The sequence below is a fragment of the Coregonus lavaretus genome (genome assembly GCF_964263955.1).
Source record: "Coregonus lavaretus genome assembly, contig: HAP1_SCAFFOLD_463, whole genome shotgun sequence".
NCBI classification, from domain to species: domain Eukaryota; kingdom Metazoa; phylum Chordata; class Actinopteri; order Salmoniformes; family Salmonidae; genus Coregonus; species Coregonus lavaretus.
This window is the reverse complement of record NW_028159925.1, coordinates 358,591-384,386: the sequence shown is the minus strand read 5'-3', so window position 1 is coordinate 384,386 and position 25,796 is coordinate 358,591. Positions and strand designations below refer to the sequence as shown.

The following is a 25,796-nucleotide window of genomic DNA, read 5'->3' as shown; positions in this document are numbered from 1 at the left end:
TCTAATATCCCAAACTGATGTGGCAGTTTCACCAATTAAGGATTCCAGCTAATGAGAAGTGATCTTTCTGAGGTTGTAGAAGAACTGAGGCGCCCTCTAATGTCTCAGACTTACTCCTACAAGTTAGAGTATCTTCTTCATTATTTCCCCTTATTTTGCTAAACTCTCCCAACTCCCTTCGTGCAGAACGGGCAAACACCAACCTACACCTACACCCCCTCTGTCCAAAAAGACTGACTTGTAGCCCTCCCGTAGCCCTCCTGTAACTAGCAAGTTTTTGATGTTTTTGTCGCTGCAGAGATTGTGAGGGCGATGACCCATTTGATCAACAATGGCATGTCCATGTACTGGGGGACATCACGATGGTCTGCCATGGAGATTATGGTAAGTAGGCAGAATTTCTCACAACTTCACAATATGTCAACTTCATATTCTCTTCAGCAGTAAGTAGACCTGCACGATCTGTCCACATGATTCACTGTAGCACTGTAGCATGCTTGGGATATAAATGCTTTTGAAGTCTGACATTAGAGAGTAAACAAACATTATAGGGGTTGAAAAGGTGAATGAAGTCTGAAAGGTTCAGGTGCTGTCTTGTAATATCAATATTTTTGAAGATATGGAAGTTTGCTCTGATATTAACAAGAGAAGTTTGAAAAGGTGAACAGAGTCAGCATGGTTCTCACCTTGGTTCCTTAACCCCCCCCCCCCCCCCGTCCCCCCCGTCCCCCCGTCCCCCCCCACCACCTCCTCCTCCCCTCCCCTCCCCTCTTCCCTTCTCCTCTCTCTTTCTCATTCTTTCAGGAAGCATACTCGGTTGCGCGGCAGTTTAACCTGATCCCTCCAGTGTGTGAGCAGGCTGAGTACCACTTCTTCCAGAGGGACAAGGTGGAGACACAGCTACCTGAGCTCTACCATAAGATAGGCACGTGTAATAGCAACACCTTCTCACAAACTCACTAGATTTTAGATTTGTCAAACTTTGGGACTGCATTCAAATGTCCTATAACGCCCTTGAAATGCACGACCAGGATCAAACTGGTAGTAGTTTACCCCAAAATTCAAAGTTTGTCAAAAGTGGTCTAAAGTGGAGCTGAGTCAATATTCCTTACCACAAAAGGTCAACTCTAGATACCAGTACTTTTGTCCTTCAGTCCCATGATCATCTGATGATTACCCTGTCTGTCATGTGACCTAACTCCCATGTGCCATTGCAGGTGTGGGTGTGGTCTCCTGGTCGCCTCTAGCCTGTGGAATCATCACTGGGAAGTATGAGAATGGTATCCCAGAATGCTCCAGGGCCTCCATGAAGGTACTGCTCATATCCGCTTGTCCCAACGACATCTGAGGGGAATGTCAGCTTGGTCCTCAGGTCTAAGACTGTTCTTCTCCTTCTCTTCCAGCAGTACGCCTGGTTGAAGGATAAGATAGTGAGCGAAGACGGGAGGAAACAGCAGGCCAAGCTGAAGGAGCTCACTGTCATCTCTGAGAAGCTGGGCTGCACTCTGCCACAATTAGCCATCGGTAAGATATCAGTAACACAAATGCTGAAAAGATAAAGTTGATGGTTTTCACGAAATCTAACATGAAATCTCACTCTTCCACTTATAGTCACTACGCAAGACAAACAAATAGAAAGAGTAGCAACTTACAAGTACTTGGGTTTATTGATAGATGGGTGTCTCACCTTCAAACCCCACATCTAAGGTCTTGTGAAAAAGCTTAGGCGCACAGTTTTTTAGTAATAAGTTATGGGGGGGGGGGGGTTCAGCGAGAAAGAGGCTTGTTTCCGCTACTTTCGTGCCTGTAGTTGATTCTGGTGATATCCTGTACATGAATGCCCCTGTGGCATCAGTACATATGCTGGAAACTGTGTACCATGGGGCGTTGAGGTTTGTTAACTCCAAAGCTCTCACACATCACTGTACCCTCTATATGAGAGTGGGCTGGCCTTCCTTAGCTCTTTGGAGATGAAATCATTGGTAGGTTTAATTTATAAGGCCATATTGAGACTCCTCCCATTTTACTTGTGTAACTACGTTGTCCAGCAGACAAATTAAAACTACCGCCTGCGCTCACATGACTGTGTTTTGTTGATTGTGCCTAAGGCCTGTACAGAGCTAGAGGAAAATAGCTGTTCGGTTCTCTGCCCCTTACGCATGGAACGAGCTTCAAAGGGTCCTGAAATTACACTATGATGCAAAATGAAATGGGGGGGGGGGGGGGGGGGGTTGTCTGTCAATGTTTTGCACCACACTTTCCCAAACCATCTTGCTGTTCAATGTGTGAATTTATGATTTTTTAACTGTAGTGCTTTGTGTTTTTTGTTGTAAATGCATCTGCAACTTTGTGTGCTGCTATTTTGGCCAGGTCTTGTAAAAGAGATTTTTCATCTCAATGAGACTAACCTGGTAAAATAAAGGTACCAAAAAATATAACAACAGACCGATAACTATGCTGGATGTGGAAGATGACCCTTTTTTGAGTAATGGAGCGACTACCTCCATAAGGGACTTGTCCAATAACAAACGTACATTTTTTTTTCCGTTACAAAATGTTTTCTGTTGCATGTCCTAATGAACTCAACCCTGTTACCTCCCCTTCTCTCTCTCTGCAGCCTGGTGTCTGAGGAATGAAGGAGTGAGCTCAGTGCTGCTGGGAACATCCAACCCCATCCAGCTTGCAGAGAACCTGAGGGCCATGGAGGCAAGGAGCATCTCTTATATACTTTACTGTCTTCATTAGGGGAAGAACTCCGTTGAAGAATACATTTTAAGCTGTTTTAGGCCCAATGTCAAATCGACCCCTAGACCCTATGCCCACAGGAGGTTGGTGGCACCTTAATTGGGGAGAATGGGCTCATGGTAATAACTGGAGCGGCATTAGTGGAATGGTAACAAAAACATAAAATACATGGTTTCCAGGTGTTTGATGCCATTCCATTTATGCCGTTCCAGACATTATTATGAGCCGTCCTCCCCTCAGCAGCCTCCTGTGCCTATGCCCTATGTACTTGTGGAGATCTGAGAGGATTTAACAGGTGTAAGGAATACAGTAACAGCACCGCTGATAGGCTAGGTGGAACCATATGTCTTATACCAAATCAAATCATCTTAGATCTCCACAAGTAGCCTGGCGAGCCACCCCGATCTCGCTATCATCGATAGATCAGGTTGGCTGGCGAGGCTAAGGGTGCAGGGTTTAGGGGTCGATTTGGGATACTAACATCTATTTCTCAGCACTCAAACTGCTCGCCTTCTCTAGTCTAGGCCTACATCGTTTATTTACTAGTTTGGATGCCTATTGCAGTGTAGTTACTAACTACTACTACCAACATAACAACTAACTGAATCAATGGTATTGTTTCTCCTCTTCATGTATTCTAGGTCATTCCAAAGATGACTGCAGGCATTGCCACAGAGATTGACCACGTCTTGGGAAACCGACCCCACAGTAAGAAGGACTTCCAACAAGCACATTAGGATGGAGCCATTCTACAGAACTGTGACTAATCTGGACAAGCTCTCGTCAGTAACACGTCCAGTCATTGTGTGCCCAACCCTGTGTGTGTGTGTGTGTGTGTGTGTGTGTGTTCTGCGCAGCTCCTTGTCCAAAAGAAAATCAACCAGTACTCAGTGTCGTTAACTGAGAGCTCTGCTTGACAAAGCATGCATGCCACACAGCTCCTCCACTCCACTTCAGTGTAGCTCAAACCTGCCGAACTAACCAGCCGTTATCAAGATAGCTATCAAGTCAGACTAAGATCTCCTGAATCAGTTGAGGCTGCTGAGAGGAGGACGGCTCATAATAATGACTGGAATGGAGTATAATAGATAGATAGAATGGTATCAATCACATGAAAACCATGTTTTTGACACCATTCCATTTACTCCATTCCAGCATTCTATGTAGAAGCCTCTGTAGGCTACACTGGACATTTATGAGGATAAACTCTTGGACAGAGGACTGTGTTCCTGTCCTCAGTGATTGACATGGACAAATGATCTGTCCATGAGGGTCAGCCCTGGCTGTGCCCCTCCTACCCTACAATTGAGTGCTTACCTAACCCTGCATTGTTGTAGTGATAATTAGCTGTTTCGATACATGCTGACGTCTTGTGGTTTTTTCATTTTTTTTCATCATGATGCTAAAATACCAACAGAGTTGTGTTGGATTTAATATTTCAAAACGACATGTGTAATGACTGTTAACTGATTTCATTTTTTTTCATTGAATGCAGAACAACACAGTATTATTGTGATAGTACTTTCATAGTATCTTCCCATTTATCTTTTACAATGCATTGTCTCTTCTGCTAACAGATTTTGCAGGCATGTACATAGGTCTACCATTGTGTAAACAGCATTACTGGTCACTATCTAGTACCCTCAATGCACATACCGATACATTTTCATTTTATCCAAGTTAAACTGTAATGTATATGATGTATATTCTACTCATTGTCATTGCACCTGGGCTAAAACTGAATACAATGTCTGTTCAAATGTAAAATGGTATTATGAGATTATGTTAGAGGCTGAGTGTTCAGTCGAGACTCCTTAATTGATGTAGTTGTTGTTGTTAATTTGTACATAGTGTATATAAATAAATATCCAGTGTGAACGATGGTATTCTCTGTGCAGAAACACCTCATATCCAGAAGCATTATTCAAATTTGTGAAATGAATGGTCAGAATAGAATTGATGACGCTATTGGAAAAATTTTCCTCTAAAGTTGTGGATGTAGCCTACCAATTTCATTATGTAGCGTTTTCCAGCAGAACGTGAAAACGAAAACATTTCTAGATTCTTCTATTTGAAAAACAAGTATAAGTAGACCCATCTTTGGATGCACCCTCCCGTACCTCTGCCAAAACCTCATCCCTCTCCTCCTCTTGTGTCAATAGAAAGCATTGGGCAGATTCGATTATGCTGAGCCGCAGGGCACTGGTCTGTAACCGGGCAAAAGCGGTGAGGGAGGAACGCCCTTCTCAAATCCAACAGTATTCTGCGCCGCTCGGTCGTGTTGTCAACAAGGCAGCATGGTGCATCATTCAGAATCTATTTTCTATCAAATATACAGTGAGGGAAAAAAGTATTTGATCCCCTGCTGATTTTGTACGTTTGCCCACTGACAAAGACATGATCAGTCTATAATTTTAATGGTAGGTTTATTTGAACAGTGAGAGACAGAATAACAACAACAAAATCCAGAAAAACGCATGTCAAAAATCTTATGAATTGATTTGCATTTTAATGAAGGAAATAAGTATTTGAACCCTCTGCAAAACATGACTTAGTACTTGGTGGAAAACCCAGTCACAGAGGTCAGACGTTTCTTGTAGTTGGCCACCAGGTTTGCACACATCTCAGGAGGGATTTTGTCCCACTCCTCTTTGCAGATCTTCTCCAAGTCATTAAGGTTTCGAGGCTGACGTTTGGCAACTCAACCTTCAGCTCCCTCCACATATTTTCTATGGGATTAAGGTCTGGAGACTGGCTAGGCCTCTCCAGGACCTTAATGTGCTTCGTCTTGAGCCACTCCTTTGTTGCCTTGGCCGTGTGTTTTGGGTAATTGTCATGCTGGAATACCCATCCACGACCCATTTTCAATGCCCTGGCTGAGGGAAGGAGGTTCTCACCCAAGATTTGACGGTACATGGCCCCGTCCATCGTCCCTTTGATGCTGTGAAGTTGTCCTGTCCCCTTAGCAGAAAAACACCCCCAAAGCATAATGTTTCCACCTCCATGTTTGACGGTGGGTATGGTGTTCTTGGGGTCATAGGCAGCATTCCTCCTCCTCCAAACACGGCAAGTTGAGTTGATGCCAAAGTGCTCGATTTTGGTCTCATCTGACCACAACACTTTCACCCAGTTCTCCTCTGAATCATTCAGATGTTCATTGGCAAACTTCAGACGGGCATGTATATGTGCTTTCGTAAGCAGGGGGACCTTGCGGGCGCTGCAGGATTTCAGTCCTTCACAGCGTAGTGTGTTACCAATTGTTTTCTTGGTGACTATGGTCCCAGCTGCCTTGAGATCATTGACAAGATCCTCCCGTGTAGTTCTGGGCTGATTCCTCACCGTTCTCATGATCATTGCAACTCCACGAGGTGAGATCTTGCATGGAGCCCCAGGCCGAGGGAGATTGACAGTTATTTTGGGTTTCTTCCATTTGCGAATAATCGCACCAACTGTTGTCACCTTCTCACCAAGCTGCATGGCGATGGTCTTGTAGCCCATTCCAGCCTTGTGTAGGTCTACAATCTTGTCCCTGACATCCTTGGAGAGCTCTTTGGTCTTGGCCATGGTGGAGAGTTTGGAATCTGATTGATTGATTGCTTCTGTGGACAGGTGCATTTTATACAGGTAACAAACTGAGATTAGGAGCACTCCCTTTAAGAGTGTGCTCCTAATCTCAGTTCGTTACCTGTATAAAAGACAACTGGGAGACAGAAATCTTTCTGATTGAGAGGGGGTCAAATACTTCTTTCCCTCATTAAAATGCAAATCAATTTATAACATTTTTGACATGCGTTTTTCTGGATTTTTTTGTTGTTATTCTGTCTCTCACTGTTCAAATAAACCTACCATTAAAATTATAGACTGATAATTTCTTTGTCAGTGAGCAAACATACTAAATCAGCAGGGGATCAAATACTTTTTTCCCTCACTGTATGTTTGAATTTTCTAACTGCTTTTCATTGGTAAGGCAGATAGAGCGTTTTTTAATTAAAAGCAATCACTTTTGCATGCACCTGGCTCTCCCCGGAGGCAGCCCAGTTCCAAAACAAATGCAACCGACTTTCACCCGATGCAAAACATGCCTACCCGGGCGCCCAGGACAGATTAATTGAATCCCCTCAATGACTGTTTATGAAGGTAGAAAGTAATCAAACAGCCCTCCCATAGATATTCAGCGCTTATCATCTTGCTATGGAAAGTCGCTCACACAGAGAGAACGGTCCTCTCTTGGAAGGGGACGGAAGTACGATGACGCGAGGGCGTAAGAATGGCGCTAAGTTCAGACCTTCGTCTCCTGAGTACATCCCTTCTTCTCCTGACTACAAACCAAGTAAACTTACCTATAGGTCTACTTGCTCTCTTGAGAACCTTGAGGAACTCAAAATGGAGTCGTCGGCAGTGGTGAGCGCTCTGAAGTTGAGCCAGTCCAGGATGAAGTGGGTCTATCTGTGGCGAGAGGTGTAGTGGAGACTTCCAACGTTTGCCCTGAGGATCCTACCTGAGATGATTCTGGACCGGTAGGAGTGAGATTTTTGGAAAGATTGCTGCTTTTTGGCCGACCCATACGTTGTGTCAAACTGGGTAAAGGACAAACTGGGAATGGTTAAATCTCTGAAAGTTTCAAGAAGTGGAATTGTTTTGATTTTCTGTGCATCCTCCACCCAGAGGAAGTGGGTGCGTTGCGTCACACGTCTCGGGGCTCAACCTGTGTCATGCTTTGCTCTCCGGAGCAGGGCACTGCTCAAAGTAGTGATCAGTGGGGTAGTGTTGAGTGTAGAGGTGGATCAAATGAAAAATAATATTCCTGGTGTTTGTGATGCCCGCTATTTGGTGAGATGTAGACCAGAGACTGAGAATACCCTGTCTGTCTTGTTGAGCCTTTACACTGAGTTTCTACCTGATAAGGCCAGGTTAGGTTATATTTGCTCTTCTGCGAGGGCCTATGTTCCGAACCCGCTATGGTGCTTTAGGTGCCAAGGATTCAGACATGTTGCAGCAGTGTGTAGAAGGGAGATCCCACGATGTGAGGAATGTGCAGGAGGGCATTTGTCAACTGTGGGGGCGCCCATGCAGCTGGGGATCCGAAGTGCCCTGTGAGAGAGCGACAGGTTGAGATTTCCAGAGTTCGAGTGAGGCAAAAAGTTTCCTATGCTGAGGCAGTGAAGAGAGGATAGCCCAAGGGTGAGTGATTCGACTGGGAGCCCCCCAGTGAGTAGGCCTGAAGAGAGAGATCCAGAGCAGATGAGTTTTAGTAAGGTTGGATTTCTTGCGATTTCTGCACTGATGGAGTGGAAATTACAGAAGATATATGTGATAGTTGCAGTAGCAGATAAATATTTAGGTGTGAGAGATTTTTAGTGCAGAAGAGCTTCTGGAAGTTTTGAAAGAAGGGATTCCATCCTCCCAGGCCGACGGCTTGGTGTAGGATCATTTAGGGCCAAAGTAGTGGTATGGGGTGATGGGTTTTGGGGGATAGTGTATAGGTGCAGGGTTAGATGGTGGTGCAATGTAAGATTTTCCCATTACCCTTTTCTATTTTTTTTGTGACCAAATGTGCAATCTGCACTCCGACCTGCGAAAGGCAGCAATATGCAACACAGCGTCTAGTCTGCCGGAAATTCACACGGAGAAGAAGAAGAAGAAACAGCCCTCTCATACCCACCGACTCCTCCCATGAGCAGTACTTATTGGATAATTGCCCTGAATGACTTTGAATAATAGTTCTCTGATTGGCTGTTCATACCTCCAGTGACGCAAAACCCGCGATTTACAAACTTTTCCAGACTCGCTAAAAAATAACAACGTAAAATTGTGTATTTTCTTAGATAATATTTCGCTTTCAACTACCCGCAAAGTTGTCACTAAACTCGATACAGTGGCGAGTGCATTGCTTGTAACTTTAGGATTCGTCGGATTTTGTGGCAGCTCTTCCTTAGCAACCAACTTCAATCCAACAAGGAAAAGTCAACACAGCTGTTAGCGAGCTAGCTTGCTAATAAGCTCATTTCAGGTTTACAAATAAAAAGGTGAGTTTTGGCCAGGTAAAAGTTAATTGTCTAATTTGGTGTGGACCTAATTCACCGGTGTGTTACTCAAGCTAACTAGTAGCTAAAATTAGACATCAGTTAGCTTGCTAGGAATGGGAATAGCGAACTCCGGTCCATCTAGGGTGTGACTGGAGTCACTATACTTTGGCTACTTACCAGAGTAAAGATGTTGCTGGACTGCTGACGAACATTTCTCAGAATGCGCCGGGTGTCATTCGATATTCCTCCAAAATACGAAATATGACGAATACGAAATGTGCACTACGCGCTGCATGTGCATGGACCAGATCTAGTGAAGCCAGTCACTAGAACAGCGTAATAGTAAGAGCGTACGACGCACTGGAGCAGAGCTAGGGTGGGACAACAAAAGGTTTACTGTACCAGAAAGACCATCTCTGTTACAATTGAATAAAATGCATCCTTTCCGTAGACCAAAGCACACAATGTCGCTGTGGATTGAGTCGCGTTGGACAGAGAATCAAGGCAACCCTCGTGCTAAAGGGGACACAGTTAACGTTGTCCAGGATGACTCCTCGGACCTCCTGGAGGATGACTCCTTTGACCTAAACAAGTCCTATCCGTGTGTCGGGCGGCCCCTGTACAAGGGCCAGGCTCTAGAACGCTGGCGTTTTCCTGGATCCATAGCAGGTGGGTGCTTCCTGCAACTGGATCCACTACAGGGGCATATTCATTAGTCAGATTCCGTTGGTCTGTTAAAACGTTTTGCAATGGAACCCGTTTACTCTAGGAAACAAATGGAACTAAACCGGGAGGGACCTGCCTGAAACCTTTTGTAACAGAATCTGTCTAATGAATACACCCCTGGTGGTTCCCTCTGGCTCATACTTGTGGACTAGGAGTTAACATGGGACTGTCGAACACAATGGCCGTGATGTCTGGCAGTGCTCAGGCTTAGTCTCTAGCTCGAGCACAATTGAAAGAGGCCATGGCATCACAATGCAAAGGACATGGGCTTATACTCTATCATTACTAGTTCATGGCAACCCCTGTGTTTGTGTTCTAGCTTGTCATCACAAGACCCTGTACTGTAACACAATAACCCCTTCCTCTCTCTAGGTGACTCTCAGATCTCCTGTAGCTCTGTGGCTATGAGAGACATTCAGATCCCCAGCCAGCATGGCTCAGGATCACACAGCCAGTCAGACTCGCTGTCCACTGTGTCCGAGTCAGACAGAACCCTGCTCAGCCTGTTGACCTGTGCAGGAGGCTTTGCGCTGTCAGGACCTCCAGCTGTCCACAACCCCAACAAGGCAGTCCTCACTGTAGACTGCAAGAGCACCAAGGTAGTGCCACTAATATGATTACTATTGGGCTGTATATCAAATGCTCTCACACAATGCAAATGGCTTTGAAATCAGATTTAGCTTGAAACTTAAAAGGCCTAGTGCAGTCAAATGTGATGTTCCTGTGTTTTTATATACATTTTCACACTGAGGTCAGAATAATACTGTGAAAATGATGATCATGCCATTGTAGTGTAAGAACTGAAATTTCAGCCGGTTTTGGTGGGATGGAGTTTTTGCCTGCCTGGTGACATCACCGGGTGGTAAATTTAGTTAGGCAGAGAGGTTTGGAATCCAAGTGACCAAACATTTCAAAGGAGGGAAGACATTTGGTTGTGTAATTTCTTTATATGCATTATTGCCCTGAATGCAAAACAAGCTGACAAATTATATTAAGAACATTTCAAAGACAAGAAGATATGACTATAATCATCGTTTGAACTTTTCAGTTTAATAAAATGTCATTGAGGAGTGTTTTTCAACATTACTCTCCTGTGTTTGGATCTCTTTCTCACAGCTAGTTCAGTTTCCCCCTCCCCACTCAGACCACTCCCAGACAGTCCTAGCAAAATTCTTGCTTGAGAAATTGCTCTTTGTTTTCAATTAAAGTGGTCAAAAAGAAAGCAACCACAGTATGGAACTTAATTGTTACCCAGAAATGTTTTGATATTGAGGTAAAAACAGCTACATTGAACCTTTAATTAATTTGTGTAGTAGATTATTGTCTAATGTAGGAGTTTTTTATAATTTAAGGCTAAAGAGTGGTCATTTGCACAAGAGACATTTTTTGTGTGTTTTGTAGATATTGGCTGCAAATGTGAAGGCATGCACATTGTTTGAGTGCACCAGCAATGATCTGGTTGGACAAAAGCTGTCCTGCTTCCTGAAGAAGACCAATCAGGTCCTGGAAGAAGCTTTAAGTGAGGCGTGTCTTCAGACAGATGGAAATGTGGCAGTGGTGTCTGGAAAAGTGGTAAGAATGATAAAGGCTCAATCATTTTCCTTCTGCACAGCCCTCTCTGTTGCTTGTCAAACATTGTTATTTTTCTGTCTTGCTTAGAGTACATCCATTGTGTCCTCAAGTGTTTAACATATATTCACACATCCTTAGATCAGGGCATTGAGATGACGATCCTGTTTTCTTCTCTGGATAGTTGGATGCAGTGAGCCAGTGTGGTACTGAGGTCCCAGTGTCTGTATGGACCCAGAGACAGTCACAGGGAGGACAGCATTGCCTGGTCATGATGGAGCGTGTGGAGAGACTCTCAGCCCATGTGTCCTTCTCACAAGATGTAAGTTACACACATGGTTGCATATTCCAAGATGTGGTTTAGTGTGGCAGTTGACATCCTGCAAAACTCGAGTCATTTCTGGGTCATATTCATAAGGGCACACAGCATATTTTCTGCAACATAAAATTCCAGGTAGTCCCTTTCGGTGGTTTTCAGTATGGTGCCTAATGAATACGACCACAGGGCCTCTGTAGCCAGACTCAATGGGCGATCACTTTTACTTCCAGGGGAGCATCCTGAGCTGTGACCTGGTCTTCGCCCATCTGCATGGTTACAGGAAGACTGAGGAGCTGACAGGGATGTCTATCAGAGAGATGATCCCCTCTCTACAGATCCCCCTCCACAGCCGCGCTCTGCCCAAGGTCAGCCCTCACACACACACACACACCTATTGCCCCATATAGAGCACTGCTTTAACATCTCCCTTCCCTCAGATGCTGAGGGTCCAGAGGGTGTCCAGTCGAAGCAGGGGGGGCACCTCCCTCCTCCTATGTATTAAACTCCATGGGGCGGTGGTGTGTGGGAAACCCCAGCAGCTGAAGGATGGGGATGGTTTGGGCTGCCCAGAACCCAAAGACACCCCTGGAGGACCTGAGAACCAGCAGTGTTCCCTCCTCCTCTCCTCCCCAGTCTGCAGAGCACCAGAGCACTGTGAGCAGCCACATAGAAAGGAACTGTCCTCTGGTAGGACAGTGCTATTCTCATTTTTTTAGTCTCTTTGAGGAATGTTACTACAGAATAGGATGTTTTGTATATAAGACATATTTTGTGCATGTATAATGTAAGATAAAGATGATTTCTTGCACTAAAAAAAGCAGTATTTGATCTCTAAAGACCATGTCTGTGTGCCATGCCATCCGTCAGGTGTGAAAGAGGACCGCAACCTCCTCTCGCCTGGTTCGGGGCTGGTCTATTCTGGGACAGTGTGGGTGTTTGCCCCTCTCAGCGGTCTCCTCACCCTCCACCCTGATGGCTCCATCAACAGCATCCACAACCACCTGGCACTCAGTCTCCTGGGCTTTGGGAATGCTGAGCTACAGGGGAAGGTATTAAAATTGCACCTCTTCTGTCATACACTCTGGTTCAATCAATCAAATGTATTTATAAAGCCCTTTTTACATCAGCAGATGTCAGTGCTTATACAGAAACCCAGCCTAAACCAACCCCCCCCCCCCCCCCCCGGGAGCAATGCAGATGTAGCAGCACAGTGGGAAGGAGTTTTAGTTAAGCAGTAAGGCCCGAGGGGCAGTTGTATATGGCCAATATACCACGGCTAAGGGCTGTTCTTAAGCATGACGCAACGCAGAGTGCCTGGATACAGCCCTTAGCTGTGGCATATTGGCCATATACCACAAACCTGCGTTTGTGTGCCTTATTGCTATTATAAATTGGTTACCAATGTAATTAGAGCAGTAAAAATAAATGTTTTGTCATACCCGAGGTATACGGTCTGATATACCGTGGCTTTTAGCCAATCAACCAATGCTGTTCTACTATACCCAATATTCATCATTATCATAATTATGAACTCTGCAGCCTTCATTGTGTTTTCAGTTATTGGCTGATGCAAACGAGACTCATTTTATGGACCTCTGGATTCAATAAGCTGTAGTGGGTTCCCTAACGTAGCTCTCTAGAGTTGTTTCTACTCCAGGGTTGGGGTCAATTCAGAAAGTAAACCACATTCCAAATGTTCCTAATTGAAGAGAATTGTACTTCAGTGTACTTACTGAATGTTCTGGAATTTACCCTAATCCTGCTCCACTAACTGTCTTTGTCGTGTGTCCTACAGGATGTCACGTTCCTGATGCCTGCCTTCTATGATTGGTTCTGTGGCTTGGAGAATGGTTCCAGTCCCCTACCCCACCACCCAGGGGGTGGGCTTCTACACACAGGCTTGTCAAACCCCTCTACCTGCAGCAACACAGGTGACTCATCTGTAGTTCAGTTTCTCTCTCCATCGTAGGTGGATATCTGTATTTCTCTCTTAGTTCTTGATGGCTGTCGTAGTGTATGCAGGCTTTTGGTCCATCCTAGCACTAGCACACCTGATTCAGCTAATCAACTATTAATCAAAGACCTTGATTATCCCAGTTGTGTACAGATGTGCTATCTTAATTTGACCAGTTCCTCACAGCAGGAAAATAATCCTGCAGCAAAGGAAATGTGAATTATGTTGATTTTATAATTAATGGACATTTTTGTAGGGGTTGATACATTTTATAGTTGGGCTAAATCAAGTCTGACATTTAAGTGGAATTTAAAACTTTAGAATCCTTTTAAAACCTTGAATACGCTACAATTTGCATTTGCTGCTTTGCAGGAAAATTCTTTGTGGCAAGAGTGATCAAATTAGGATAGTACCTCCTAAGTGCTGGGCTGGCACAAACGCCTGCACACACTGTCCCCAGAACCAGGAGTGAGGAACGCTCCCTGTTGTAGAGCTGAACACTAGTGACAGGGACACGAGGCCTCTGAACCGCTATTGCCCTCAAACTCCACTCTGGACCTCGAAGCAAGTTCCCATGGCATTTTCACTGCGTAATTGGGGACTGATTTAGACCTGGGACACCAGGTGTGTGCAATTAACTATCAGGTAGTAAAGAAAACCAGCAGGCTCCGGTCCTCGTAGGGGAAGAGTTGAATACCCCTGCTCTATTGGTTTAGCACCTGGGCTGGGTTAAATACTATAATCCAATTGGTGCTTTCCACTCCATGAAAACAAACCCTATTGGATGGCAGCCAGCTGTGGGTGTTTGTCAGATTTCCAGTAGACTGAGCAGTAACTGTTCCCCTCCATCTCACTCCTTCCAGACCCCTGTGGATACTCGGGTCATCTTAACCCTGTCCCTGCTACTAGCATGGTCATCCATCCCATTCACACACTCCCAATGGGAGGCAAACTTCAACAGGGAAAAGGTTGGCTCTCACTCATCACTAACTTACATTTCTGAAATGTTACTAGTGCTTGTTATTCATGAAAACATGTTCCTTTCTACATAGTCAGTGTGGTCATCCTCTATTCATGTGTCATTTGGATGTACCAATCCACAAACTCATCTTCCTGTTTTGCTGATCACATCGTTGATTCTTCATGTTCATGGGGTCTGTGTCAAATCCCCCAAATCACGTAGTTTTTCAGAATCCAAGTAAGGTAGTCAAAAGGAAAAACGATCCTATGAGTAATCGTAAAATCAATCAATCTTTTTTTGTTTCTGGGTGTCTAGACCCCAGCTCTCTGCTGGCTGGTGACATGGCCATGGTGCAGAAGGCAGGACTAGGGAGAAACCTCTCTACTGGGAAGGGCAGGATCTTCACTGGGACCAGTACCAGACTGGAGGAGCAGGGCAGCGCTCCCTCCACCCTGCGCCCTCCGGAGATTACCTCCACACCCATGGTCAGGTAAGTCACCCATGGACAAGATAGTTCAGTCCTGAAATAACCACGTAACATGGGGGGTGTCCTGTTCCCTTTGGGTTTTATGCTGGTTTTAATTTCCACCTTGACCAGTGACACCTGACTTCCCACTTGAATGAATCGGACACTAACTAAAAGGCAATGATCAAAGTCAGCGGGTGAGGCCCTGAGGTAGGCCAGTTGTTTACAGAATACCATTTTTGTAGATGTACATAATATGCCATTTTAGCAGACGCTTTTATCCAAAGCGACTTACAGTCATGCGTGCATACATTTTTGTGTATGGGTGGTCCCGGGGATCGAACCCACTACCTTGGCGTTACAAGCGCCGTGCTCTACCAGCTGAGCTACAGAGGACCACATGAATGGTAGGGGCTGATATGGGCCTGGGCCTAACTGTCCCTAGGGGCTGATCTGGGCCTGGGCCTAACTGTCCCCAGTGTTTCTGTAGGGGCTAGGGGTGTAACTAGGTATCTCTCCACAGGGCTGATGACACTACAGAACTGATGGAAGAGGCAGCCCAGGTTGCCCCGTGTCCCAGTCAGTGTGACAGTGGAGACAACACCCACGACCTGCTACAGTCCTTTGCCCTGGTGGAGAGGGGCGAGACGCTCTGCCTGTCACTCACTCACCCTCCAACTTGTAGCCCAGGACTGCAGCTCCTCAACGGGGTGGGACCAGGTATGAATTGGCTAAATGTTCCGAGTTTTAGCTAGACAAAACATTTGATTTTGATATGTTTGAGGTCCAAATTCACTTCAAATTTTCCTCTGAGAATGAACTTTAATGTATAAATGTGTTATTTGTATTACTTAAGACACTCCAACCATGGATGAACCACGGCCCTGCCGCCCTACCCCACACCATGCCAAAGACCCTCAGCAGCCGTGTGACCTGTCGGCCCTGCAGGACTCCAGCTTCGAGGTGATCTCCCTGGGCAGCCGCTCCTCTTCGGGGTTCTGTGAGAAGTGGGCTGGGTGTCATGGGGGGTCCGGTCCGAAGGAGGTCACCTCCCGGACCGCCCAGGCTGTGGACTCAGCCAGCTGCTACCTGGACCTGGACACCAACGGGGAACTGGTGACCCGGGCCATGGCCGACCTGGACCTGAGTGGAATTATAGAGCTGCCTAGTGTTGGGGGAGATGATGACTTCTCCCATACCTCGGTTGATACCGCCGAGCTCCTGCGAACCCCTTCACCGTATGTGGTCGAGTCCGACCAGGAAGAGGGACCCGGCTGTGTGGAGGTCCGGAACAGTCAATTAAATGGAGCGGCGGGGGAGGAAGAACGGGACCAGTGGGCTGTGTTCTCTGTTCTCCACAATGGCCAAAGCCAGGACTCTAGACAGATCAATGGAGGGATGCAGTTGCTCTCGGACACCCCTCCCACCACCTCCACCCCTAAGAAGCAGCAGGTGAATGAGTGCTCTCCATCCTCCAAGGTCCCAAAGCAGATCACAGAGGGGAGCTATGATGGAAATGTTTACCACCGGGATGGAACAAGAATCGGTTGGTACCTCTTCACAAGCTCTCACTTAGCCTTTCTCTTTGAGCTGAGCTTCCAGGTTTAGAGCAACTCCATCGCGCGTGGTACTCCTTGATTACAAAGTTAGTTTCATAACTACGATGATTAATTCTAGCCACTCTTCCCCTCCCTCTCTTTTCTCCTCTCTCCAGAGGTGCAGTGTGAGATCCGTAGGGCTGAGCTTGATGGGGCCAGGTGTGTGTTCTGTGTGTGGCTGAGCAGGCCTGGACAGCAGGAGGCCATGCTGTGTTATAGTGGCTTCTACAGCAGCAGAGCTTCACTACAGGACTCATCTGCACTCAGTCTGGGAGAGGTCAGTACTCTTGCTTAATCTGGAAAAATCACATTTATTTAATTAATCGTGTGGTTGATTTGGACAGGGTGACACACACATTTTTAGTTTTTTGCTTTCACCCTGCCCAGTAAAGATATGAGTATAGCGCTACAGACATTGATGTGTTCACAGCTCTTTACATTTTCCACATTTTGTTGTTACAAAGTGGGATTAAAATGGATTTAATTTAATTTTTTATTTTATATCTACACAAAATACTCTAGTCAAAGTGGATGAAAGATTCTATCATATTTGTAAACAAAAATTATAAAAAATAAAACACTCTTGATTAGATAGGTATTCAACCCCCTGAGTCAATACATGTTAGAATCACTTTTGGCAGTGATTACACTGAGTCTTTCTGGGTAAGTACCTAAGAGTTTTGCACACCTGGATTTTACAATATTTGCCCATTTTTATAAAAATTCTTCAAGCTCTCAAGTTGTTGATCATTGCTAGACAGCCATTTTCAAGTCTTGCCAAGTCTTGCCAACTGATTTTAAGTCAAAACTGTAACTAGGCTACTTGGGAACATGCAATGTTGTCTTGGTACGCAACTCCAGTGTATATTTGGCTTTTTTAGTTTTATTGTCCTGCTGACAGGTGAATTTGTCTCCCAGTGTTTTGTTGGAAAGCAGACTGCACCAGATTTTCATCTATTCGGTTTATTTTTATCCTAAACTACCTAGTCGTTGCCGACGACAAGCATACGCATAACATGATGCAGCCACCACCATGCTTCAAAATATGAAGTGGTACTCTGATTTTCCCCAAACATCCCGCTTTATATTCAGGACATAAATTCATTTCTTTGCCACATTTTTTTTTGCAGTTTTACTTTAGTGCCTAATTGCAAACAGGATGCATGTTTTGGAATATTTTTAATCTGGACAGCCTTCCTCCTTTTCACTCTGTCAATTAGGTTAGTGTTGTGGAGTAACTACAATGTTGTTGATCCATCCTCAGTTTTCTCCTATCACAGCCATTAATCTCTGTAACTGTTTTAATGTCACCATTGGCCTCGTGGTGAAATCCCTGAGCGGTTTCCTTCCTCTCCGGAAACGGAGTTAGGAAGGATGCCTGTATCTTCATAGTGAGTTGAATACTTATTGACTCAAGACATTTCAGCTCTAAATTTGTAAAAATTGAAAAACGTTCCACTTTGACATGGGGTAATGTGTGTAGGCCAGTGACAACCTCAATTTAATCAATTTTAAATTTGGGCTGTAACACAACAAAATGTGGAAAAAGTTGAGGTGTGTGAATACTTTCTGAAGGCACTGTATTTGTGTATTTTGACTCAGGCGATCTTGGAGGCCAGCCGTGGCGGGGCCGGGGAGGCGCTGCTCTCCACTTTGGACCTGGACCATTCCCGTGCGTGCGATGGCCAGTTCTCAGAGGTGTACCAGCCGCTCCACGCCGTGGGGAAAGGGGCCTTCGGCTTCGTGTGGCAGGCTTGCAGACGCTCTGACAGACAGAAGGTGAGACTGACTGGGGACTCTCTCCTTTTACTAGTAAAGATGAAGACCGACAACACTTGCACACCTGAGTACCATGACAAGTCTTTATGGAGGACAGTGTTCCAAAACTCAGGTTAAAAAAAATATATATTAAAATTGTCTGACTCAAACTGTATGACCTCTCTGTGGGCGCTTCATGCTCACAATATTTCACTGTGCATCCATATTCAGTTTTTGGAATGTTTTGAAGTAATGGATTTGCATAGTCAAATAGTGTTTTAAAAGTGTTTGTCCCTCTCCTATGTGTGTAGGTGGTGGTGAAGTTTATCAGGAAGGGCAGGATAGTCGGTGAATGCTGGGTGGACGACCCCGTGCTGGGCCGTGTCAGCCAGGAGATCGCCATACTCACCCGCCTGACACACCACAACATCGTCAAGGCAACAACTTTTAGTTTGTTTCTAATGTGGTTCTCAGTGGTAACCCACATCTCCTCCATACAGAATAACACAAGCGTTTATCTGTTTATCCTCTTTACCTCTATCTATTCCCTATCTCTGTTTCTCAGGTCCTAGAGGTGTTTGAGAACGAGGGTTACTTCCAGATGGTGATGGAAAAGCACGGGGATGGTCTGGACCTGTTTGAGTTCATAGACAAACAGCCCCAGCTGGACGAGCCTCTGGCCAGCTACATCTTCAGACAGGTACGAGACAGAACACCTGTGTGTAGAAAGGAAACAGAAATATGAGCAGCAAAATAAATGTGATAATGATGGGTATTGTGTGAAAAGTCACCTCGTTCTGTTTCACCATTTTATTTTATTTGTCCATTGCCCTCTCTGTCCCTTTAATCCTTTTTCTCTCCAGTTGGTGGCAGCGGTGGCATATCTGAGGAACAACGGCATCCTCCACAGGGACATCAAGGATGAGAACATCATCATTAACACAGAGTTCCACATCAGACTCATAGACTTTGGCTCTGCCGTCCCACTGGCTCCAGGGAAGCTTTTCTACACCTTCTGTGGCACACTGGAGTACTGCTCCCCAGAGGTGCTGCAGGGCAACCCGTATGTACACACAGGTTGTTTCTTTTCTGGATCAAAAAGGGGCTTAGGTAGTGTGCTTGTCAGGGTCATGATGGGAGTAGTGGCATTGGACCCGTCGGCGCGGCTGAATTTTAGAGAACATTTTAGTCCCCATCTTGGCGGTGTAGAGAAATGTCTGAATTTAAGCCAATTTCCCTCAACTCTACACATTTCTCTGTGTGGAGCTGAGGATTTTTTGCAGTTCAAGCTAATTTTGTGCAAATCTATGCATTTTGCCATGGCTAATGCCGTGTTCTTTGGCTGAAACATAACAAAATCAATACTGATAAATTCAGTGTTTTGGGTATTTTCTATTCTTCCTGACTGTCTAGCTTTTATTTTGGTGACTTAGTTCTCATAGATTATATTTTTCCTACATACGTTATATCTGGATTTTAGTCGTTTAAGTTTACACTGAAAGCGTTTTTTCCGTTTCCCCCAAAAAATGATTTAATTGGCAAAATCCCCCCACACACACACACACACGCACACAGCCACTTCTCATAGTACCAACACAGGCTGAGGGGGTAGTATACATAACACAACTGTTAGGAAAAAAACAGTTTTTGCAACATGATTTTATAAAACTTAATATACATATAAACTAGGATTTGCCATAAATGAGAACAATCCTGTTCCATTTTGTTTACTTACTGTGGGTTCCCTCCCCTGTTTACTTACTGTGGGTTCCCTCCCCTGTTTACTTACTGTGGGGTTCCCTCCCCTGTTTACTTACTGTGGGTTCCCTCCCCTGTTTACTTACTGTGGGTTCCCTCCCCTGTTTACGTACTGTGGGTTCCCTCCCCTGTTTACTTACTGTGGGGTTCCCTCCCCTGTTTACGTACTGTGGGTTCCCTCCCCTGTTTACTTACTGTGGGTTCCCTCCCCTGTTTACTTACTGTGGGGTTCCCTCCCCTGTTTACTTACTGTGGGGTTCCCTCCCCTGTTTACTTACTGTGGGGTTCCCTCCCCTGTTTACTTACTGTGGGTTCCCTCCCCTGTTTACGTACTGTGGGTTCCCTCCCCTGTTTACTTACTGTGGGGTTCCCTCCCCTGTTTACGTACTGTGGGGTTCCCTCCCCTGTTTACTTACTGTGGGTTCCCTCCCCTGTTTACTTACTGTGGGGTTCCCTCCCCTGTTTACTTACTGTGGGGTTCCCTCCCCTGTTTACGTACTGTGGGGTTCCCTCCCCTGTTTACGTACTGTGGGGTTCCCTCCCCTGTTTACGTACTGTGGGGTTCCCTCCCCTGTTTACGTACTGTGGGTTCCCTCCCCTGTTTACTTACTGTAGGTTCCCTCCCCTGTTTACTTACTGTGGGGTTCCCTCCCCTGTTTACTTACTGTGGGTTCCCTCCCCTGTTTACTTACTGTGGGGTTCCCTCCCCTGTTTACTTACTGTGGGGTTCCCTCCCCTGTTTACTTACTGTGGGGTTCCCTCCCCTGTTTACTTACTGTGGGGTTCCCTCCCCTGTTTACTTACTGTGGGTTCCCTCCCCTGTTTACTTACTGTGGGGTTCCCTCCCCTGTTTACTTACTGTGGGGTTCCCTCCCCTGTTTACTTACTGTGGGGTTCCCTCTGTGTGTTGCGTAGCTACAGTGGTCCAGAGCTGGAGCTGTGGTCTCTGGGGGTGCTGCTCTACACCCTGCTGTTTGGTGAGAACCCTTTCTGTGACATGGAGGAGACCCTGCAGTCCACACTCAAGCCCCCTTTTCCTGTCTCTCCAGGTAGGACATCAGTCAGAAATGGGGTGTAATAGCGGGAACCGGTTTACCAAGATTTACTGAGATTTCCCGCCCAAACCCACTCCCGTTTCCCAGGATAAATAACTGCTAGAAACACGTAAACATGTAATGGAACTGTTTAAATTATACTGAACAAAAATATAAATGCATGTTTCATGAGCTAAAATTAAAGGTCTCAGAAATGTTTCGTATGCACCAAACGCTTATTTCTCTCAAATTTTGTGCACATTTATTTACATCCCTGTTAGTGAGCATTTCTCCTTTGCCAAGATAATCCATCCACCTGACAGGTGTGGCATATCAAGAAGCTGATTCAACAGCATGATCATTACACAGATGCACCTTGTGCTGGGGACAGTAAAAGGCCACTCTAAAATGTGCCGTTTTTTCACAACACAATGCCAACCGGCCTCACAACCACGTATGGTGTTGTGTGGGCGAGCGGTTTGCTGATGTCAACGTTGTGAACAGAGTGCCCCGTTGTGGGGTTATGGTATGGTTGGGCATAAGCTACGGACAGTGAACACAATTGGGTTTTTTTCTATGGCAATTTTAGTGTACAGAGATGCCGTGACGAGATCCTGAGGCCCATTGTCATGCCATTTATCCGCCGCCATCACCTCATGTTATAGCATAATGCACAGCCCCATGTGGCAAGGATCTGTACACAATTCCTGGAAGCTGAAAATGTCCCAGTTCTTCCATGGCCTGCATACTCACCAGCCATGTCACCCATTGAGCATGTTTGGGATGCTCTGGATCGACGTGTATGACAGCGTGTTCCAGTTCCCGCCAATATCCAGCCATTGAAGAGGAGTGAGAAAACATTCCATTATTTTTTTGCAGTTTAAAACGGCCAATCACTCGAATATCGTTGCTTTAAATCAGTGCGCACACGAGCACTCTTTCTGCCGTTCTCTTATCTGTTCAATTCAAGTTGCATCCAAAATGGATAATTGTGTTCAAGATTTGTATACAGTGTACAAAACATTAAGAACACCTTCCTAATATTGAATTGCACCCCCTTTTGCCCTCAGAACAGCCTTATATTTAACTAGTGATTGGTTAATATACATACGTTTCTAACTTATAACCTCTGTCTTCACTCTTGTGCAATATGCACCTGCTCTCCTCTGGCCTCCTTTATAGCTCTAGTGGAGTCCCAGTAAAAGCTACTACAATAGCCTTTTTTATTTTCCTTTTTTTCTTGAACTGGTAGACTTTTGAAGAGGGATTCTGAATGTTAAATACAACAGCGTAAAGAAATCTGAGTTTTAAGAGTGAACGCGCAATGGCGGTACAGTTATTTGTCCAAAAACACAACCTTTCGATGATGAGAAGCGAATTATTCAAGCATGTCATTACAATGATGACGAGGACAACTTATTTTATTTAACTGAGCGCGAGGAAGGAAGGAAGGAAGGAACAAATAGGAGGTAATATGCACAACATGAAAGGTAGGCTGTCAGACTACTAATTATAAAAATGTACAATTATATTTTACAATTATAGGCCAGCTAATTTGATTTTAACTTTGTAGGCCGCATGTCCTCTCCCAGCTTCATAGTTTGAACGAGGGGTGAAATTCCAGTCAAATAATACAGTCCACACTCAAAGATTACTGGCGCTTGTTTCACTTATTTATCCAAGAGTGTATATACATCTATGGACTTCTTCAGTGGTGCATAATGTGCAGTAGCCTATATAGGCCTATCATACTGTATGTATTGGATAACGGCACAATCATTTGGGCTCATAAATGGTATTTTAATGTAGGGCTCATCTGCCTCAGGTAGCATCCGGCTTGAATTTTCATGCCGATCAAATCCAGACATATGCTTTAATGGCACTTCCAGTTTTGGCGGGAAATACCGGGTTACCCGGGAGTAAAGTGATTTTTATTCTTTGTGGCATTTTATCAGTAAAATTGACCAACAGCCTAATTTTCTGTTTTCTTCTCCACAACCCTGCTACTAAACAGTCAGGTGCAAGGTGTCTGACCTCTTCCTGTGCTCCCCAGACCTACATGCTGTGCTGTCAGGGATGTTGCAGCCTGACCCCCAACAGAGGATGACCCTGGAGCAGCTCCTGCTGCAGCCCTGGATACGCCAGCCCATCTGCCTGGCTGACTACAGCTGGGAAGAGGTGTTCCCCTACTGCAAGAGCCACGGTCAGTGGAGGCGAAGAGACCCTCTCTTGTTGTTCCATCTGTTCATTCTAATCTCCCAATAGCTAAACAAGACAAAACCACTTTAGTCTGTAGGGTACAGTGTCCATATTTAATACATCCTCAGACTCCCGAGTGGCACAGCGGTCTAAGGCACTGCATCTCAGTGCTTGAGGCGTCACTACAGACCCCCTCGTTCGATTCCAGGTTGTATCACAACCGGCCGTGATTGGGAGTCCCATAGGGCGGCGCACAATTGGCCCAGCGTCGTCCGGGTTTGGCCGTTGTAGGCCGTCATTGTAAATAAGAAATTGTTCTTAACTGACTTGCCTAGTTAAATAAAGGTAAAATAAATACAAATAAAATTCACCCATAGTCACTTTCCTCTCTTCACAGCTCCCCCACAGTACCACGAGTCCGTTCCTGGGGAGTTTCTAGGCCAGGGCTTGTACCCGGATGCTAGAGATGATTCTTCACTTCCTTCTGATGATGACGATGAGCTGTCCGTGGATGCCATGACAACTGAACTCATGAAGTACCTCTCTGATGAATGAGTGAACTTAAGGGGTGCATCTTAATGTACTGACATGACTTCCGATCTCCTTCCCTTCATATGCACTGATGTGTAAACCTTGTCCATGTTCTCTATCTAATGGGAAGGAGACGAGGGGTGGGAAAACCATTTTAGACTTGAGATGCACCCCAGGTCCCGTCCTCGTATATTCAGACACCCTGACAAAAAGCCAGGACTGACTGAAGAGACGATAAATACCAAGTCTGCTTTTACTACCAAAAAAATTAAATACCATTTTTAGAATGTGGTTTGGGGGAAAAAGATGTATCCTGAAAGTGATATTGACTTCACGTGAATACAACCAGAGGTACAGCAAAAGAATAATGGGCTGACTATACAACACCTACGGGTGCCTTTATTTGCTGTAATCTATTTATTAGAGGAACTGTGTGGTATATCGGGTAATGAATGTAGCATAGCTGCCAAAGCCTTAAAATGGGTCTCAAGCTGAAGACTAGTTTCACTTCAAAATATAAAATGCACTGATGCCTTGAGCAGAGGTTTGATTGATTTAGGTGCAACTGGTTGCCAACGGGCCAGATGCATTCACTTTGCTTTTATCTGTTTTCTGATATTAAACAATTATGTTAAATAAATAGTAGTGTTAACTGCTTGTTTATGCTTGTCGTTAGTGCAAAATGTAAGTCTTTTACAGTACTTTAATATTTTTATTTAATTCACATTAATAAAATGCTTTTATCACAGTTTCAGACGGTTTCCCGTTTTGACATTGCAAATAAAATTATACATATATTTAAAGCTGGAATTATCGTTGCTACAATTTTTGGGGGACTTATAAATTAATCTCTATTGCAGTGTTTTGAGTTTTATGAGGCGACGGTAAAGAAAGTCATTTAATTTTTTTGGGTGGGGGGCTCTTTTCATACAAGCACTTTATGTATGTAGTGCCCCCCCCCCCCCCCCCCCCCCCCCCATTTTGAAGGTGTCACAAGTATTTGGACAAATTCACTTAGTGTATTCAATTTAGTAAAAAAGGTACTATTTGGTCCCATATTCCTTGCACTCAATGACTACATCAAGCTTGTGACTCTGAACTTGTTGGATGCATTTGTAGTTTGTTTTGGATTATGTTGTACCCATTGGAAATGAATGGTACATTTGTGTCATTTTGGAGTCAGTTTTATTGTAAATAAGAATGTTTCTAAGCACTTCTACATTAATGTCGATGCTACAATGACTATGGATAATCATGAATGAGGATGCTACAATGATTTTGGATAATCATGAATGAATCGTGAGAAAGTTAGATGCCCGAAGAGCATGCCCCCAAAACATGCTAACTTCTCGCCATTACAGGGGAGGTTAGCATTTATGGGGGTATGATATTTGTCTAACTTTCTCACTCATTATTAATGATTATCTGTTATCATGGTAGCACCCACATTAATGTTGCAGTATTCAGAAACACATTCTTATTCACAATAAGTGACTCAAATGACACAATACATTACTTACAACTCATTTCTATTGGGCACAACATAATCAGAAACAAACTGCAAATGCATCCAACAAGCTTGATGTAGTCATTTAGTGTTCGGAATATGGGACCAAATACTAAACTTTTGACTATTTAATACACTTCAAGTGAATTTGTCCAAATACTTATGTTACCTTCAAATGGGGGGACTAGATACACGTATGAAAATGCCCTCAAATTACATTATGTGCTGTCATCTCATTTAAAACATTTGATCTCAAATCCAAATTAAATGCTTTAGCTTTACTGTCCAAATAAATACATAGGGGAGTGTATGCATACCCATTGATTCTTAAAGTATTTAAATGATAAAAGCCTCATGAGCTTAGTTCAACTGTCATACCCCATCATAACACGAAATATAAGCTTTTTTTACTCCGATTTTTGTAAACAATGTATAGCCTCAATATGGTTAAAACTATAATTTTGATATCATGGCTGGTCGGTCACAATGCATAGCTCTTTGAATTTGAGCGTGGTTAAGGACTCTAGCTTTAACTACTTTCATAATATCAAATATAAATGTACTGTTATACTCTGAAACTTGAAAAGAGGAGTAGGAACCATTTTTTATTTCTATGGACGGAAAGGTCTCTTAAGCTAGTGGGGA

General features: G+C 44.6%; 2 protein-coding genes across 2 annotated transcripts; both read left to right on the top strand.

Annotated features, from left to right (window-relative positions):
• The first annotated feature begins 302 nt into the window (after window positions 1-302).
• Window positions 303-4,630, top strand: LOC311122324 (voltage-gated potassium channel subunit beta-1-like). The gene is made up of 6 exons (XM_084196701.1): window positions 303-384; window positions 805-925; window positions 1,218-1,312; window positions 1,404-1,524; window positions 2,618-2,706; window positions 3,387-4,630. The coding sequence occupies exons 1-6, from the start codon at window positions 313-315 to the stop codon at window positions 3,480-3,482; spliced, it is 594 nt and encodes a 197-aa protein (XP_084052827.1). The 5' UTR covers window positions 303-312; the 3' UTR covers window positions 3,483-4,630.
• A 4,094-nt stretch (window positions 4,631-8,724) lies between these two features.
• On the top strand, window positions 8,725-23,905 carry LOC311122332 (PAS domain-containing serine/threonine-protein kinase-like). The gene is made up of 21 exons (XM_084196707.1): window positions 8,725-8,771; window positions 9,223-9,440; window positions 9,870-10,096; window positions 10,899-11,069; window positions 11,251-11,388; window positions 11,616-11,750; window positions 11,823-12,072; window positions 12,253-12,434; window positions 13,181-13,316; window positions 14,203-14,307; window positions 14,616-14,790; window positions 15,290-15,486; window positions 15,623-16,312; window positions 16,481-16,641; window positions 17,967-18,143; window positions 18,434-18,559; window positions 18,688-18,822; window positions 18,986-19,185; window positions 20,796-20,929; window positions 22,968-23,117; window positions 23,511-23,905. Exons 2-21 carry the CDS (start codon window positions 9,236-9,238, stop codon window positions 23,666-23,668), a joined length of 3,852 nt encoding a protein of 1,283 aa, XP_084052833.1. The 5' UTR covers window positions 8,725-8,771; window positions 9,223-9,235; the 3' UTR covers window positions 23,669-23,905.
• The last annotated feature ends 1,891 nt before the right edge of the window (window positions 23,906-25,796 follow it).